At 37.1% G+C, this 18,439-nt stretch overlaps 1 protein-coding gene across 1 annotated transcript in view; it reads left to right on the top strand.

The window, feature by feature from the left end:
* The window catches only part of LOC108750770 (ets DNA-binding protein pokkuri), a 42,318-nt gene extending 23,886 nt beyond the window's left edge, over positions 1-18,432 (top strand). The window contains exons 2-5 of the mRNA XM_018490497.1: positions 14,965-15,218; positions 15,572-16,246; positions 16,460-16,709; positions 16,974-18,432. Coding sequence (XP_018345999.1) covers positions 14,993-15,218; positions 15,572-16,246; positions 16,460-16,709; positions 16,974-17,253 — 1,431 coding nt within the window. The 5' untranslated portion in view covers positions 14,965-14,992 and the 3' untranslated portion in view covers positions 17,254-18,432. The remainder of the gene's footprint in view (positions 1-14,964; positions 15,219-15,571; positions 16,247-16,459; positions 16,710-16,973) is intronic.
* Positions 18,433-18,439: the final 7 nt, after the last annotated feature.

An 18,439-nucleotide genomic window follows, 5' to 3' on the forward strand; every position in this document is an offset into this window, starting at 1 on the left:
ATTTAACTCTTTAATTTGTTGATTTATATAGCGTATTAACAAATTAAAAAAAAATATTAACCTTTAGAATGTTGTAATTTCTCATTTACGATTCTACGTTTTATTAGGCAAATTAACAAATAGCAAATTTATCCGGCAAGTATAATAGGGATCACTGTAATTATATTTAATTAAATCGCATCGGGTCAGGCAACCGCACGCGACTTAATTCCGCCGCGTAATCGTAGATTTTTTCAACATCCTGCTGTGTTTCATCGAGATTTTGTTCAACTCGCGAGTCCGGGTTATCGTTGGATGTCGCAAGAGCGGCGCCACACTGTTACAAAAGTTGTTTTCTAACTGAATGCTATTATTTCATCCCGCATTTCTTTCGCCACAAACTAAATAGATAAACGGTATTTAATTTTATGTTTTATTGAAAATGTAGAACAAGTCTCGGGGTTTACAGATTGTCTAATGAGGCAAGAAATTATTTACACAATTGCTATTATGACTAACGATAAATTATGATGAATCTAACGAGAATGTATTTGGTACTTTGTAAAGTGCAAACAATCGTCGTACCATACAAATCGATGAACTAGCGTTTGCGAAATAAAAAAACCGATTTTCCATCGTCCGGTGAAGACGCGATATTTTTCTTGCCGATAAAGGCTTATCTTCAGACTCGCTAATGTGCGTTGCAAGCGAAATTATGTGCATGCGCACAGGTGGAACACTGCTGCGTTATCGAATATTTCATAACTTGTGTCTGTAATAGTCTGTATGGAAATGAAGTGTAACAGGCGTGATGAAGAGAGAGGGGAAACAGAAAGAGAGAGAAAAAAGCGGAAGAAGCACATATACAGTCATGTGATAAGTTTTTCGAATTATCTTATAATAACGTCGAAAGAAATTACTGAACGAAGGAAACGTTGAAATTTACATAAAACGTTTACATATATTTACATATATTTACAAAATATACAAAATAGCTATTTGCACTGGTCAAATTTTATAAATAAGTGCACAGTAAAAAAAACATTTTGTATTTGTGTTAGGAATGACTCGCTCGAATTCTTGTAAAAATTTTATGTTGAATTTTTTATATATTGAAGTATTAATTTAACATTTAATGTGATTTAAATATTTTGTGTTAAAATCGATATTGATATTGAATATTTAATGTTAAAATAACACAATTTATAAGTAAGTGTAAGAAATAGCACAAAAATAATACGTTTTAAAATGTAAATTCTAAGATACATGAATAAAATATGTTAATTTAATATATCATAAATGTTAATTTTACTGAAACGTTACATTTGACACAAATTTTCTAACTTTGATATTTAATCATGTCCGAGTTATCGATGTACCGATCAATCTTGATTGTACAGGATGCTCAATATAGATGAATAAAAATTTCTGAATTCGATGATTCCACGAATTATAGGATGAAGAATTTTTGATTTAAACGATGCGCGCATCTTCGTGTATAGCAGGTAAAAGGAAGAACCGAAAAATGTTCAATCGGAAGGAAGGTGATATTTGCCGAAGAAGTTGATCGAGCGATATCTCTTCTGTTAGCACAGTTGCTCTTGTCGTCATGAAACGTCGGAAAATCGAGGCCGCTAAGAAATCTCACGTTAAATCGGTCAATATAAACGTCGACTGCGCACCTGTAACGTCGCTTTCGCTCTCACGATCTCCGAAATTTCCGTATACCTCGACGAATCTGAAGAAATCGAAACACAGACGAGCAGTAAGCTCGCGCGATTACGTATACGCTTGCGTTTCGAGAAGACGAAGTGGAAAAATCATTCTTGCGTACTATCTATTATCGTAATATTTTCTGTGAAAACATCGTCAAAATTCCATCGGAGATTTTGCAATTTTACAACGTGGTTATCTATTATTACCACATCAGTTATTAAGAGGTTTCTTCAGGACTGTACGATCGAATTTTCCTCGACTGCACAGATAGGACGGAAGTGTCTAAAAATATAACTAGATATATATAATAGATCTGAAAATAGGTAATTTTATTGGACCATCAAAATAATTATGTAGAAACTGATTATTGTATCTACTGTTAGATATCAAGAGAACAATAACAACGTAATTTTACTTAAATAACATTTTGTTATTTTTAATTTTCATGTATATTAAAATGTAAATCAATCTATTTCTGTAGTTAGTTTCGAAGTAAACGACGTTCATTAACGTATGCATTTAGTAAATAATGAATTAAATTCGAGTCGAATACATGTTCTTAAGTTATTATTTAATTATTTAATTTTACTGTTTTAATTAAATTAATGACATATAAGTAGAGGGGATTTATGAAAATGAAAATAACTCAAATTAGGTATAATTTGGCATTATGAATTTAATAGTCATAGAATGTCAAAACTTGTTACTGCATTACTCATCATGTTTGAAATTCGTACATAATTATTTTAATATTACAATGATGATTATATAATGGTCCAAAAAAATTATCTTCAGACCTGTACCAAATGTTTAGATACTTTAACAAAATTATTCTTTCAATGCGTAGAAAGGATTCCGTTGTAATCTTACAAGATCATGCGAGTTTGAAAATCAAGCTGCGATTGATATAATTTCTATCGGAATAAATTCAACCGTGTTGAAGAGTTTGCATTCTTCGGACACGATCCGCTCTCGACCGGGCAAATTTCAACATCCACCGTTATCAATATTTAATGAAACAACAATCTCCACCGATTTCCACGGCAAAGCGCAAGATCTTGCGGTTTATCAGAGGCCGATCGGAGGTTTCGACAACGTCGTGCTATCTCCGTTCTGATCCATGAAATTATCTCGTACTTTCCGTATCGGCACGACACGTTCGCGGCGCGACGTGGAAGCGGCGGCGATAAGATTTTCGCGATTCGGATCGACCATGATCGCGAAGATTCGCTTCCGCCTCGAGGGACGATGCGCGCGCGCGCGCACATCATGATTAAGTCACTTTCTGTTTTACGCGAGAAGCACGAGCACGTGATAAACGCGCGTCGATAATGCACGTATCTCGATACTTGTTGTGCGTCAAACGCATAAATACTTGGAAACGCGAAGGAAGATCCAGATTTTATTGACGATGTCAGAAACGTCGCTTGCGTTTGACAAGTTAAGGAAAAAGAAAATGTAACGGCGACATTCGATATTTTCTTTGCGAGACATCTCAAGCGTTCTAATTGAGGTTTTTCAAAAAGTTGCAATCTCTTCCTGTTGTGGAATGCGTACTTTGATTTATTCCAATATCTCTAAACATATACGGTATAATTAAAAAAATGTTCCGATCAGACAGTTCTGAACGAAAGATACAAACAAACGAATCAAAATATGATATCTACGTTACAGAGAGGACGAAAGAGGTTCCATCGCTACCGAAAGGAAAAGACCGAAAGGATGTTACCGCTTCTCCGAGTGAAGAGTAAATGGGAAATTATTTGGATTTCTGATTAGATAAAGAACGTGGCGTATCTGATTATCGCTGTTTCATGCGCGACCTTAACTGCGTCCGACAGTGGAATGAAAATTGTGCGAGGGAAGGAGAGAGTGTGAGGTTGCGACGCCGCGCGACTGGTTCACCGGAGTTTCGTTAGTTAAAAAGTTCCGAGAGTGGAAGTTGGTAGTGGTGCTAGTGATTGAAAAGTCGTAGACGGGTGTCTTCCGTGTCTTTTCCCACGCGACCTTGGACTGGTCGGTGAACTCCCGAGTATTCTCGATCATCGCAAGCTCGACGCTTGCGTCACGTTCTCGCAGATTCACGAGTAAGTTGGTGGAAACTTAAGTTTCCAGCAAGAACAAGTTATTAGACGAGGGATTTTCTGACCACTTGACGAAAGTTCGTTTTTCTTTACACGTTGTAACGCGCCGAACTTATAATATTTCCATCGCCCTTTCATCGCAATTTTTTCATTCTTATCGTTGAACGTAAGTTGCAATATATGCTGCAAATCTAGCCTTTTGTTCCAATGATTAAAAATCGGCGATTTAATCACTGAAAATTAACCTTACAAGTAAATTTTATGGTGAAACGAGACGTAACGTGTCTAATCTTTAATAAATTGATTGTCGTCGGAAAACTGAAAAACTTTTCATTTAGATGGACAATCTTTGCAGATGCATTTCTACGAGTAAAAAATGGTAACAAGTAGCTATTGGCAAATATTAAATATATTTAATTTATTAAAATATTAGAATCATAAATAACGTTTTAACGTTTTGAAAACTTAATCAATATTTGCAACTTTTCTGAAAGAGAGTATATATATTTCTGTACAAACATTATCTACTGAACGGAAGTTATCTCAACTATTTTCTAACTGTCGTGCAGCGTAATTTCAATGGTTCTAGCTTAGATTCTTTTATCTGGCAAGACTTAACGCTCGTACAGTGCGATACGTTCGCATGAGGAGTGCAGACGGATATTTACGGAGCGTCCCGTTGTAACAAAAGCGAAGGGAGGGCAAAGGAGAACGAAGGAGAAGGAAGGCGGAGAGGAGAATACGTCGTCGTGCGTTCGGCCGCTACCGCGCATTCGTTCCGTTGCACTTCTCTCGACTGCTCGACTTTCTCCGGTCGATCTCGGTACCGCTCGGAAGTCAGCTTGCGGAGCACCCGGATCCGTGTTTACGCGTGCAACACGCGTAACGCACGATTACGCGGCCAGCGCGTAACTCGCGGCGCGGCCGCGTGACCGCCGTGATCGCCATCGCCGGTGGTGCGCAAAGATCAACGACGAAAAGATTACGTGAAATACCAATGCGCATTTTTATTTAGCGTTAATGATAATTTTATTCTTCTGTACCAACGAACACTTCGTATGCGATAATCCCAATCTCCAAAAGTAGGGACCAAAATCCAAAAAGGGGAGCGGATATTCGCCAACAGCTGATATTCTGGATGCTGCACACACATACACACACAAAAAAAGAATATTGTATATACAGTAAGTAATAATTTTTTAAAAGTTCATATATCCGCAAATCTATCACAGAGTCATCACAGGCATCAAATTGATTCAAAATATATTCTGATGAAATGAATTCTGTAATATTTAAGTTTATAATTACCTCTCAATGAAGATTATGAAATCAAAAAAACAGATTTGGTTTACTTATTATATAAAGTCGCTTCTTCGATCAATTTTATAATATTCTTCAAAAGAAAATTAATTCTTGTTTTCAGTATGTATTTAATGAGTTCTTTCTAAAATTTGTAATAAATATATTATTAAGAAGAAGTATTCATTGTTAAAGAATAATAGTTATTAAGAAAGAAAATTGATTACTTTATCTTTTTCTTAGCAATAGAATGATATTTTTCTGTATGTGTGTTACAATTGCCAGTAGTAATTCGTTAATATTAATTCCAAGTACTTATAACGTACTTTTTATTATTACCGAGGGCTACAGTTATTTCATTAGAACACATTCTTAACGTTTAAATTGCCGTGGTCGATCAGATATCTTACACTTACAAATAGAAGATACGGATATGATAAGATTACTCGATTATCTGCATTAAGAAATGTTTTGGTGTTTACCATTTATTTTTTTGTTTATACGTGAATAACAAAAACTTTCTTATTTTTCTGTTAAAAAATCGTATTGTTTTAATAAAAGTATTTGATTAGAATAAACCAAATTTTGACGGCACAATTTTTAAATGAAAAATTCAGAAAGTTTTGTTAATTACATGTCAATAAAATAAATAGTTATTTGTACCAAACATTTTTCTCTGTCTATATGACAGTACAAAGAAGAAAAATATTATTTTCTTCCGTAGAACCTTATACGAGTAGCGTTAAGAAGCGGGTCAACAGCGTCATCGCTGAAACATCGGTAACGCGTCATACACCGCGAATGCGTTTCCTTATTGCGGCTTATCTCTCTGTAATCACGCCTGGAACGATATTCGGACTTCGCGGAAACTTCCACTTTCCGCAAAGAGTCCTTAATTCGCTAACCTTCGCGAATAAATGAAAATCATGCAGAAATGAAAATCACGATTTTATTTTCTCCCGCATTATATATATATATAAAATTTTTTAATACTGTGATATTTCCTTTGTCTCAGTTGAAGATAGCTTAAAATCAACATATTGCACAAATATTATTCAACCTGTCGGATATTATTTTTGAAGTTTATTGACGTTATCTATATAAATTTATTTTATAAATCTGTCTATAGATATTTCAAATAAAATTGGAGTGATGCTGGAAGCTGTATTATCAATAGCACTGTTTTATCGCCAAAGTAACATCCAACGCAAGTGACGGATCGATTGTCACAGTAAACAATGAACGTTGACATTTGAAATCCTGTATTACAATATCTAACAGGCATATCTAGTATGTATAAATCACTCGTAAAGGTTTAAAGTGCGGTATAAAATTGACAATAAAATTGCGGACTTTAAGCGAATAACCGATGACTTGCGAAGAGATGAGAATATCGAGAGCGAAAAAAACGAATATAAAAAAAACTCAGGACGAGAATACCTGTTTTTTTATTTTTTTTATTTTTTTTTTTTTTTAGAAATAAATAACACGTCACAATGAAAGGTGATTTTGCTAAAGTATCTAAAAATTTAGTGATAAAATATAGATTGAAAAATAATTTTGTTGGACCATCAAAATAATTACGTGGGACATTCCAACTGATTGCTACAGAATGTCAAAACTCTTCGTACTCTTACTCATTATACTTAAAATTCTCTGACGTAATTTATTTTAATAATCCAACAAAATTATTTTCAGATCTGTATATCTAGCTATATTTTTAAATACTTCAGCAAAATTGGTTTCTTTTTTTCATGCACTAGGAAAACAAATTTAGTGCCTTTAGCAAAACTGTTTAGTTGAGGCATTTTTAATAACAACCAAATATTTGGTTTATGCAACAAAAAAATTCAGTTGTTTTTTGCGAAATAATTTCTCTGCTTTGTAAACGATAATTTCGAATCGAACGTTTGTTGTTACAACAAAATTTTCGTTCACAGAACAAAACATTTTTCCTAATGATGCAAAAAAAAAGAAAGGTAAACGTAGTAAAGTGGCGAAAATAGATCTCGGAAGTGCGAGAACCATTAAAAATCGCTATCGCCATTACAATGTCTGCTAATTACCGCGTCGGTTTACGTATCTCGCATTGGTATATATTGCCATATTAATCACTCGCGCGCGCGGTAGTACGCCTCGACATCGGCGGACAAAGACAGGGACCGATAAAGCGTCCACGTGCGTGCTTGCATGCAAGCGAGCAAGCCGAGAGAGAAAGAGAAACAGGAAGTGAAGGAACCCGGAAGAGTACGGAGCGAGGAGGAAGAGACGCGAAGCGGGTGTTTGACAGAGAGAGAGAGAGAGAGAGAGAAGAGAAGAGATAAGGCTCTCCTTCGCGTTCTTGAACGTTATACATGATAAATCTTAAATCCTGGTTCGAACGCGCACCAAGGACCTTCCTCTTCCTCCTTCCATTGCGCGCGAACCGATTCCTCGTACCTCCTACGTACCTTTTCCTGGTTGTCTTTTCAGACGTGCACCCACACGAAGTCACAAACGTACACACACATGGACACACGTCATCCACCGTCGCCTCAAGCGTGCGTCGATACCCGTTACTTTTACTCAATACTTAATTGGTGAACAGTGAATAGGTACCACTGTGCCACGCGATATTTTTCCCAGGTTCCATCGCGGCACGCGATCGTTCATGAAAGAAAAAGAAAATAATTAACAGAATTGCACGAAAATATATAATTAGGAAAATAAGATCGTTCCCGATACTAAAAAAAAAAAAAAACCGCATCGCTGTTTTAAATGTCGACGATATTTCCGTCAAATAGCATGGTTCTTAATTTCTCGCACGACTCATTCGTCGCATCGACTCATTCGTTACCCATCAACGGGCGTTGAGATACCATTTCGTAGAATTATATTTTATCATCTAATTCCTCAGGGGCTCCACGATAACTATCGCTCGTGATTAGACTCGCTTTCCGAATAACCGTTTTAGACCGAACGGTTCTTACGGGCGATTATTATGCCGCGTTGGAAGCGTGACACACGGACGTGTGTTGGCGCCGTTCACGCTTAATTATATCGACAGACCGGACGGTCTGCTCTAATGAATGATCCGCGCGTAATCGACGAGAGCGATCGTTATCGCACGGTATCGTATTATTAATGCACATTAATCGTTATGATCGCACGATCATTTCGCGCGATATGACGAACAAGTCGAAACTTGCCTTCGCTCATTGACGCACGGCGGTGACTTTTTGCCTTTCCCGATGTTGCGAAACCGTCTGTGTGCGTTTCATCCGTCGTGCGCATCCGTCTGTGCGTACGTGTGCGCTCTTCTGCGTGCGTCTGCGTGCGTGCATACATCTGCGGATGCGTGGTACTTACCTACTTCCTTCTCCACCCGAGGGGACACCGACGTCAGAGACTAAGTTGTTACACCGTTCGGACTGTAATTTCTTGCGAGATCATCGGCTCGTTCCTAGCCGATATTATTAAAGACGCCTCTCATGTTCATTATTGTATTAGGTCCTTGAACATTATAATTGGTCCATTAATATTTTTCTTCTTTATGCAGATTTTTATCCTGGGTTTTTATTCATCATGAGAAATTGATTATTTTATCGCGAGGATATAAAATATACCTGATAGGAATGTATGCGTCGGTATATATCCGTCGACAGATATATTTTTGGTAAAAATCTTAATATTAAGTTAATTAATTATTAGTAATTGGTCGTATACACATGTACGCTGAGAGAAAAAAATATAATGTAATTACCATAATTTATAATCATTTTTAGGACAACTCTATATTTATAGTTATTTCAACCACGCAAATAATAGTCACACACACTACTTGAAAAATTTTTAGTTTTTTCTTAACATATTTTTTAATTACCACACAAAAAGAGTAATTTTAAGAAATAATTACATTCACTATAATTGCATTTACTGAACAAAAAATATTTTTATGTACTATTTATATCTCGATATTTTATTATAACAATATTTGAAATTATCATAATTTGTAGTATAATTTTTTTATATTTAAGAGAATTATACATGTATATGTTTATTAATATTGACATTATAATAATATAATAACCATAAAATGGAACTTCTTAACCATAACTATTCTATCACGCAAATTTTAATCAGAAATATAATATCAAACGCGCTTATCCCTCAGCGAATGTCAGTGTTATTTGTTACGATTATTTTATCAATATATAAAGTCGTTACATTATACGTTTGAATTATTTTTTATATAGTCGACTATTCGTACGACTTACCGCTTATCACCCGTTGGTGCGCACAGCCCAAGATTTCGTATTACGTAGGAGTGTATGCATTGAAGTAAATCGTCGTCAGAGAACTCGTTTTGGATCGCGCAACAATGATCTATGAGTCGGACGATATCGCAAGCAAACGTATGCGTGTCGTGCGTGTGTGCATGTGTGTATATGCGTGTTAATCTTAACAAATCGCACATGTTTCCTCATGCGCGGGTTACGTAACTCCGTCGTTTGTATGTACGTACCAGCTAACCGAAATGAATAAAGCATAACGAACCTCTGACATTAAGGGGACCGCGACGATCGACGAAGGAAGACAACGACGACGACGACGTCGACGCGATGACGACGAGTGGCAACGTAACAACGTCCTACAGGACGGCGAGACGTGGATATGAAGGCGGTAAGGTGGATACGACGAGGTCTAAAATCATGGATCCTTTACCGACCCGCCGCGCCTGACCGATTACAGTCCCGAGGCGCGTCGTGTTTGACTGACGGGGATTAAATTGTCGCCCGGGGAGGAGAAAACGTTTTTACGTTTTATCGCTCCGCGAACGTGTTTTTCGTCGACGAACCGTCCGCGATTGTGCGCAGATTGCGGCGTTTCACATGAAGAGCACGTGGTGTCACCTCATGCATTTCAACTCGCGGGCCATCGATTCGATTTAAATACAATTATCGTAACGGGGGAAAAAAAACGATTGCTGATTCAAAGACGTGGGAGATGAATCGCGAATATTATTATACCATTGAATGCATATATTACTTCAGTGCTTTTATCTTCGTGCTAGGAACAAGACTTTAATGTTAGCGTAATTAGCGAGATGCACACTTCGGTAATGCCACGCTTTAGGACACATTTACAAGAATCTTTTATTATCTTAATCTGCTCATTTATAGTCATTTACGTGGCTGATTCACGCCTTCCGCGATACCGAGCGTTAAGAGGTTCACTTCCGGTAATATTTATTACATGTCAACATAAGACACGTAGCTGTCACGATACGTGATGGCGAATGACAGTTACTACTATCTGTGCTGCGCTATCTGCACGATTATCACAGTCACTTCTACGTAAAGACTTTTGAGCTATTCGACACGCGACAGCGTAAACACATTTGCGACGATGATCAGTCGAGAGCTTTTTCGCGTCGGGAAACCCGGTCGTTAAGTTATAGGATCGATCGTAAACAAGACGATATAATCAAGGTCATCACTGCAGGTCCTCCACGTGACACTCTATTGCATTGAGAAAAAAAGAAAGAAAATGTCGGCATGAAGAAGAGAGAGAGAGAGAGAGAGAGAGAGAGAGAGAGAGAGGAAAGAACAGAATATAAGACTAAAAAAAACAATTATAATCAAATAGACCGACGAGAATAAATCAATTAAGAGAAATAATCCTATTTTCGATTAAAAAGCGGATCTTAATGCGGATCTGTTAAAGTATTTCATATGAATTTATATATATCTACATCCAATTCTGCAAATTGCGCACCGAAATCTTTTTTCAGTCTTGAAACGCAATTACAAACAGAATTAAAGTAATAATATTACATATTAAATTGACAAGCAATTTAATAATTTTTTCTTAGAATAGAATAAAGTATAAAATAAGTTTGGTCAATTTTACTGAAGTGCACGGTAAAAATCTTTAAAATATTGCATTGTATCACAACTACCATATTTTCAAGATAAATTTAAAAAAATTTCTCTCCGTTTAATAAGTATCTTATAAGAATCTTTTAAAAATTATGAAATATTTAAAAAACAACTAAATATACTCAAAATATATTTTTATCGATAATACACGCTTTTATTTCTCAAATTCTATATAGACGTAATAATAGAAAAATCTTTTGTGTTAAATTCCTAATATTTTAAAAATTAGGATGCTATAAGATATTAAAGTCCTTACATCTAGATAGCGCGTTGTGCGACTCAATGTTTATTTTTTATTTCTTATCTAAAGCATATATATATTATATATATACATATATGGATATACATGGTTATGTCATGTAAATATAATTAAAATTACATTAAAATTCATAAAAGAATAATTACAGAGACTCATGTTGAAAATGAAGAAGAGTTCTTCAAGTCCTCAGGGGTTTTCAAGAACTTAAACATATATTACGCAAACACACCGTGACGTGGCGCGAAGAAATAGGCAACGCGGAAATGTCAATGTTACCTCGTCGCGATCGAACGCGCTTCCGGTGTGTTCCTCGTCCTTCGATCGCGTACCGGAAGTCTCGAGTGGCGTCGCGGTTACAATTTTTTACTGACGCTTCCGCCGCAATTTGCAAAGTGATCGCAATTCTCCTTTCTTTCATCACCAAAAAAAAAAAAGAACGTTCGCGAGAGAAACACGCAAACGGAACCACAGAATCCGGTGTTTTCTTGTTACCTTCCTCGCGCAATTATCGCTTCTCCTCCATCTCTCGAGAACGCATTCCAATATGCTAAAATTGTCTCGGTCGAAATTTAAATTGGTTGCCGCCGCAAAACTGGAAATCAAAGAAATGTCAAGGAAATTGAAAATGGTCAGAGAACTGTTAGGGAAAAGTCATAGAATTTTGTACAATTTTCTAGAAAATTAAAATTCTTGATTTTAAAGAAATTTAAAATCAAAAATTACGTACATTGTATCTCAGAAGTTATATATTACTAACAATTAAATGCAAGCAATATCAGCAACATTAATAATAATTTACATTTCTATGTTAAATTGCTCTCTCAAAAAATATTTGGTGATTCCTAAATCAGGAACAATGAGGAAAAAAATCGATATATTATTGAATACATCAGGGAAAATCATGAAATTTTATCTGGAAATCAAGAAAAAATTATGGAATTTTATAATGAGAAATTTAGGATGTGACACAACCCTAAAGCTGCGGTAACATCAAAGGATATTTTGAAATTTTATCACCTAAGACGTTCAATTTTTGATGACCATCAAAGATTCTCATATTTGTGGATCTTTCATCTTGTGTAATTCGGAGTGATAGCCATCAAGAAGCGTGCATAAGCAATTATGTCTCGAAACAGGTGCGATGCAAAGATTATCCTTAAATTCATCCCTCGACGTCGCTTCAAGTAGCCGCTTTAATTAACCGCGTCGCAAAAAATCGCCGACCGAAAGGAGCACCTGAGTATAAGGCCGCTTACTCGCGGTATTTAAAGGAATGAAGAGGGGGAGACCGAAGAGACGACCAGGATTTCCTGGTGCGAGACAACGGCACATCGACCTTCGCATGCCGAGGTTCCTGCCTTCTTCCCTCAGGGCAATCCTCTCTCTCTCTCTCTCTCTCTCTCTCTCTCTCTCTCTCTCTCTCTCTCTCCCTCTGTTGTTCTCTCCTCGAGCGAGCATCGCGCCGCAATTGTGCCGCCAAGAGCTTCCTCCGATCATTTTTCGAAGTGTCACGAGAAGAATTTTTTTTGCTGAAAATATTCCGGAACCGATCGATCACCTAAAATATCTTGGACAAAAAATGATGGCAGACCGGTTTTTTTTTAATTTAAAATGAATTTTTACTTGTATTTATTCCCATTTACAGCAATAATTGACATAATATAAATATGCAGTGATGAAAAAAAAGAAATAGAAAAGATAAAATAAAATGAAAGTGTTGTACTTCTGTGTGTAAGTATAGCATTTCTTTTTTATAAGACACAGAATAGACTTGCTTATTGTTCCGAAATCTTCAACAGCGATAATATTAAATATGTAGAATGTTATAATAGTATTGTATTACAATAGTTGTCAAGTACAATTTTATATAGCCTCGATAATATCGAACATACGGTGACGTCAATAGGCTTTTTCCTATCATAAGTCCATTTGCTATGAGACATTAAATCAGATAGTAACCGCGATTTTTTCATATTACAATGTCACCAAGTCAAAGTGTAAGTAGCTGTTGTAACACGCCGCAACATTAAGCGCAATCGCGCACCGGTACGTTAATAATTATATCTAATCGAGTGGATTATAAACATGGATTATAAACATACGATTATCATGCAAATAGCCTCATTCCCCCCCCCCCCGATGAAGAAGCTACATTACTTTAACCTACCTTCCCAATTAGATTCTTTTTGTTTACATTCTAATGTAATATTATTGCGAGAGCTTCCGTATACTATTCTGGATCACAAGAACTCTTATCCTATAAAAATTGATATAAACTTTACAAACTAACTTTGAATTTTAATGGCAAATTCTCTTAAGTCAAAGATTACTCTGAAAAAAATCTGAAAAAAGAATCTGGTTGCGTTAATTGGAATTCTGGTTGAAAATGGACGAATCAAAAATTTCTGATTATAATTTTTGTCGAGATAATTTTTGTCGGGATTTTGATTGATATGATTAAAATCTTCTGGTTCGTTCACGTTTTAATCAGAAATATTTCTCAAAGTATGAAACAATTTTAGTTCCGACATATGTTGTCAACAATGACAAATTAAATGATTCTGGAAACAATTAAGTGGAAAAATTTCGAAATGAACAGCATAACTCGTTACAAGTTCAAAAGTGAATCTCCATGTTGGTTATAAGAAGTTTTGCTTAGGCGGTCTCGGGTCTCCGCGAGCCGACGTCGAGAACGGAAATAGCTTCGTCGACGTCGATGGAAATACGTTATGTAAATCCATGTTTCCTGCCGGCTTTCATTCTTATGCCCCCACATTCTATGCTAATAGTCGAACGTCTGCGAACCGGTTGCCGATCAGGAAATTGAGAACGACGACGCCTCAAAACGTCGCCGTCGCGACGCTTCTCTTCCATTCTCTTTTCGTCTCGTCTCCTTGTTCTCTTCTTGAATCATCTTGCTTGTTCCACGTCCACATTGTAAGAAACTGACGTGTAACTGTAATCTGGCATTATTATCTTCCATCGTTCTACATCGACGAACCGATCGTTAGACGAGGTAAAGCGCTATATATCAGGGGGATCGATTTTCGACGGTATAGATACGGAAGATTGCACTTTACGTCACACAGTGTTGCGTCTCCATGGTCGTAAATAAATATAGAGATCACTTTCGTGCGCCTGTAGCGTCGAAATGACGTCGACATCGTTTCGTGTTACGCGCTCGCTAAATAGATCGAACGATACTGTTGCATCTAGTTGATTTAATGAAGACATAATGTCCGAAGGAAGAACGATACTTTATTGTCCAACTAATTATTAAATTGTAAAGGTGCATTTTGTACAAATATAAAATATTTGCAAGATTAAAGATTATGCTAAATCGATTTATATTAAATTTGTATATCACAGAAAAAAAAACAATTTTGGAGTGTCTAAAATTTTAGCTGGATACAGATTAGAAAATAATTTTGTTGGACTATTAAAATAATTATGAAGGACATTCAGAGAATGAGTAATGTTGCAAAAATTTTAATAGCCTAGCAATTATTTTAAGCGTCCTATATTACTTTAACAGTGTAGCAAATTATTTTTAGATCTGTATCTATATACAGTTAAATTTTTAGATACTTCAGCAAAACTGTTCTTTCCATGTGTATAATCGAGCTTAATTACAAAATGAAATGAATCACAGGATTTTAAAAAATCAGACATGTTATATAAATTTTATTTATTTCTTCTGTTACAGAAGCAATTAGTAGATCCGAGGGCGTGTTATGAAATTGCTGCCACCAATTCAGATATCGCAGCTACCGCCGGTTTCCGCCGCTGGCGGAATGGCCGGAATGGAACCTCGGCTGCCTCCGGGTATATCTTTGCCTATATGTCCGGAATGGGCAATCTGGAGGGCCCAATACGGGCCCACGATGGGTTTCCCGCCTACAACGCATCCACCGCCCAGTCCCCTCTTGGATTTTAAAACTCATCTACCAACGAGTTTAGGTAAGTGTTATAAAAAAGTTAAAAATAATCCCTTCACAAATTTACAAAATTAAAGCTTTACTATCCGTTTCCAGTCCCGTAAAATTTTTGTATAAAGTTTACTCGAATAAAAACGAAGCCGAGGAAGATTTTCTTTACTGCACTTTAATTGCTATTATACTCGTACAATTCTTTTAGATTAATTCCTCGATTAATTCGTATTATTCATATTAATATTAATACGTTGCTATTAATTTCATTAAAAGAAATAGGAATCAGTGAATTAATTATGAAGGCGTGTTTACGATGTTAAACCGCATAGTGGTTACAAAGGTCACCGCGAATACAACCAATGGCATCTTCTCTCCTTTCAGTGTCCGACCCTAGACTGTGGTCGAAGGAGGACGTAGTGGCGTTCCTGCGGTGGGCCGAACGGGAATTCGACCTGCCACCGTTCGACATGGAAATGTTCCAGATGAACGGCAAGGCTCTGTGCTTGCTGACCAAGGCCGATATGGGCGAGAGGTGTCCGAGCGCTGGCGACGTGCTGTACAACGTGCTGACAATGCTGGTGCGTGATTACAGTCAGGTACAGAGATGCCTACCGAGCAGTCCGGTGACACCAACCAGACCGTCCACATATCCGCTGAGTCCACATTCGCATCCGCCTACACCAACGTGGACGGAGACGCCACCATACGCCTCGAATCTCGCCTCGTTAATGTCGGCTAACTCAGTGACACTATCGCCAGCACCGTCTGTGGACAGTCAGTCGGGTTCACCCAGTCACGCGACCGATGCGAATCAGACGCAAGTCTATAAGAGCGATTCGGACGAAGACAACACTCACCAGGTGTCAAGCGGCAATAGCAGTCCACCGGCTACACCGACCGCATTGGCGGCACAGAGGCTCAGTGAGGTGAGCGTCAAGGACCAACCGAGCCCAACGTTACCGCACCAGTTGATGCCGCTGACGCCCGGTACCTTTCGATCGGCTACCAGCACGAACAGAGAGTTCTTCCCTAACGATTCGTCAGAACCCAACACCAGTTAGTATTTACTATTGCGATTTTTAAATCTACAGAAATAATTAATTGTAAGAATGCCATAATCTTTCGAGCATTCTTTTAACGTCACTTGCATCTGCAATAGCATGGAATATTTTAAATATAAAATGTCGAAGTGTGTATATATATATCATTACTTTAACCTTCCCATGATTGTTATTCACATTGTAGCACAATTTCCGTCATTCTGTTTAGACGGAAGACTGCTCTGGGACTTCCTTCAGCAATTGCTGAACGACCCCGCGCAACGGTACCAGCATTATATCTCATGGAAAAGTCGAGATACTGGCGTCTTCAAGATTGTCGATCCACCTGGTCTAGCGCGACTCTGGGGCATCCAGAAAAATCATCTCTCTATGAATTACGACAAAATGAGCAGAGCTCTACGTTATTATTACCGCGTGAACATACTTAGAAAAGTACAAGGCGAACGTCATTGTTATCAGTAAGTATTATTATTATTATTATTATTATTATTATTATTAAATACTCTAAATAATTAGTCTGTCATACAAAAAATGCGATAGAGATATAAATATGAGTTTACTAATTTTGAAATAATTTCAATAAAATTAATATCAAAATTTATCTTTGCTGCTGCTTTTATGAACAAGAATAATTTTCAACACAAGAAATACAAATTTCTCATTTAATATGAAAAAAATTATCTTTGAGCAAAAAGAAAATGTGTCATCTATGTTCTTTGCAGATTCTTGCGTAATTCGGTCGAATTGAAAAACATCAAGAACATATCATCGCTGCGCCATCAGATGCGAATAAAGTCGGAACCAGAGGAGGAAAGGACTCTTTCCGGAAGTCCCGAGGCTGAACCGGAAGTGGACATGCCGACGGATCTCTCAATGTCCAGCATGAACCAACCGAACGAACAGCAGCAGCAGCCCCTATCGTTACACGACCCACCTGCCAAGTACAGAAGTCACGCATACAATCTCGTTAAAACCAATCAGGAGCCGGAAGAGAGGAAGTGACGCGGGACCTAGCGATGGTAGGAACGCAATGATTGTGCGTAATTGCATCACGGCAGACTGGGAGCCGGCGGCGAAATGACCTCGACGTAAGAAGGGTTCCACATCGGCTATTGAGTGATATCTATACAAAGATATGCGAAGGTTTTCAAGATGGGAAAAGATGGAATCCAAAGCGTAATTTATCGACAAGAATCAGAAATACGATAACGAAGATAAGATCTAATCTCGAAATCATCCAGTGGTAATTGTGAAGAGATATACCGATGGTTAGAGATTTTGCAATTATTGATAAATCGTAGAACGCGTGAAATATAAATCGCAGGACGAAACGTGATAAAAGCTACGATTTTAAGCACATTACGAGATAAGCGTTATAACTTTTTGAGAATAATTACCAGAAAGAGAGCATTCACATTTATTCAATTTGCACATTGACGCTCTAAGGGTTCGGGTGATGGTCTAGAGAGATTCTTTAAAAATCAAGAAATTAAATTTTACGTTCTACATATGTGCCCAGTTTTGTGTGTTTATCGAGAATCCAAAGTTGCGGTTATACAAGATCCTCTCCATTTTCGTCGTTATATGTAAGAGTGTGATAAGAAACGCAAGAAGAGAGTGTATCTCCTCACGGTGCAAATCGGATAACGATTTGCTCCCTCTCCTCTCCTCCACCCTCACATAGATTCGCGTTCAGTGCCGATAATGATAGACGCTTCAATGTGAAGCTGAATCTTCGCGGATATTCCGCCCTATCCCTTTCCCTGCTTTCTCGTAACGGAGTGAATCACCCAAACCGAGCAATTTCCTTTCCACTTTTACAACGACAAGATGTGTATGAAACGTATGGTCTTAGGTGCACTTAAGAACATACATACGACGATTCAATGTACAAAGAATGCCAGAAGGAGAACTGTTACCAGGTCTTTCTTTTCTTACACGTTTCTCTGCTCCTCTTTTTCTTAATCTTAGGTATATATTCTGTGATGTACGACTTTATTTTTTTTTCTTGGCGAAACGTAGCCTATAAATAAGGTCGATCCCAAAGAAAGACTACTTGATTTGAAACATTCAGTGTAAATACATCACAGAACAATTATGTTATTAATGTTTTCGTAGTTTCCGGAGTATAAAGAGCTTGACAAAATCTTTTTCACGACAGTTTAATAATTATATATATATATATATA

This window comes from Trachymyrmex septentrionalis, unplaced genomic scaffold (assembly GCF_001594115.1).
Source record: "Trachymyrmex septentrionalis isolate Tsep2-gDNA-1 unplaced genomic scaffold, Tsep1.0 scaffold37, whole genome shotgun sequence".
Lineage (NCBI taxonomy): Eukaryota > Metazoa > Arthropoda > Insecta > Hymenoptera > Formicidae > Trachymyrmex > Trachymyrmex septentrionalis.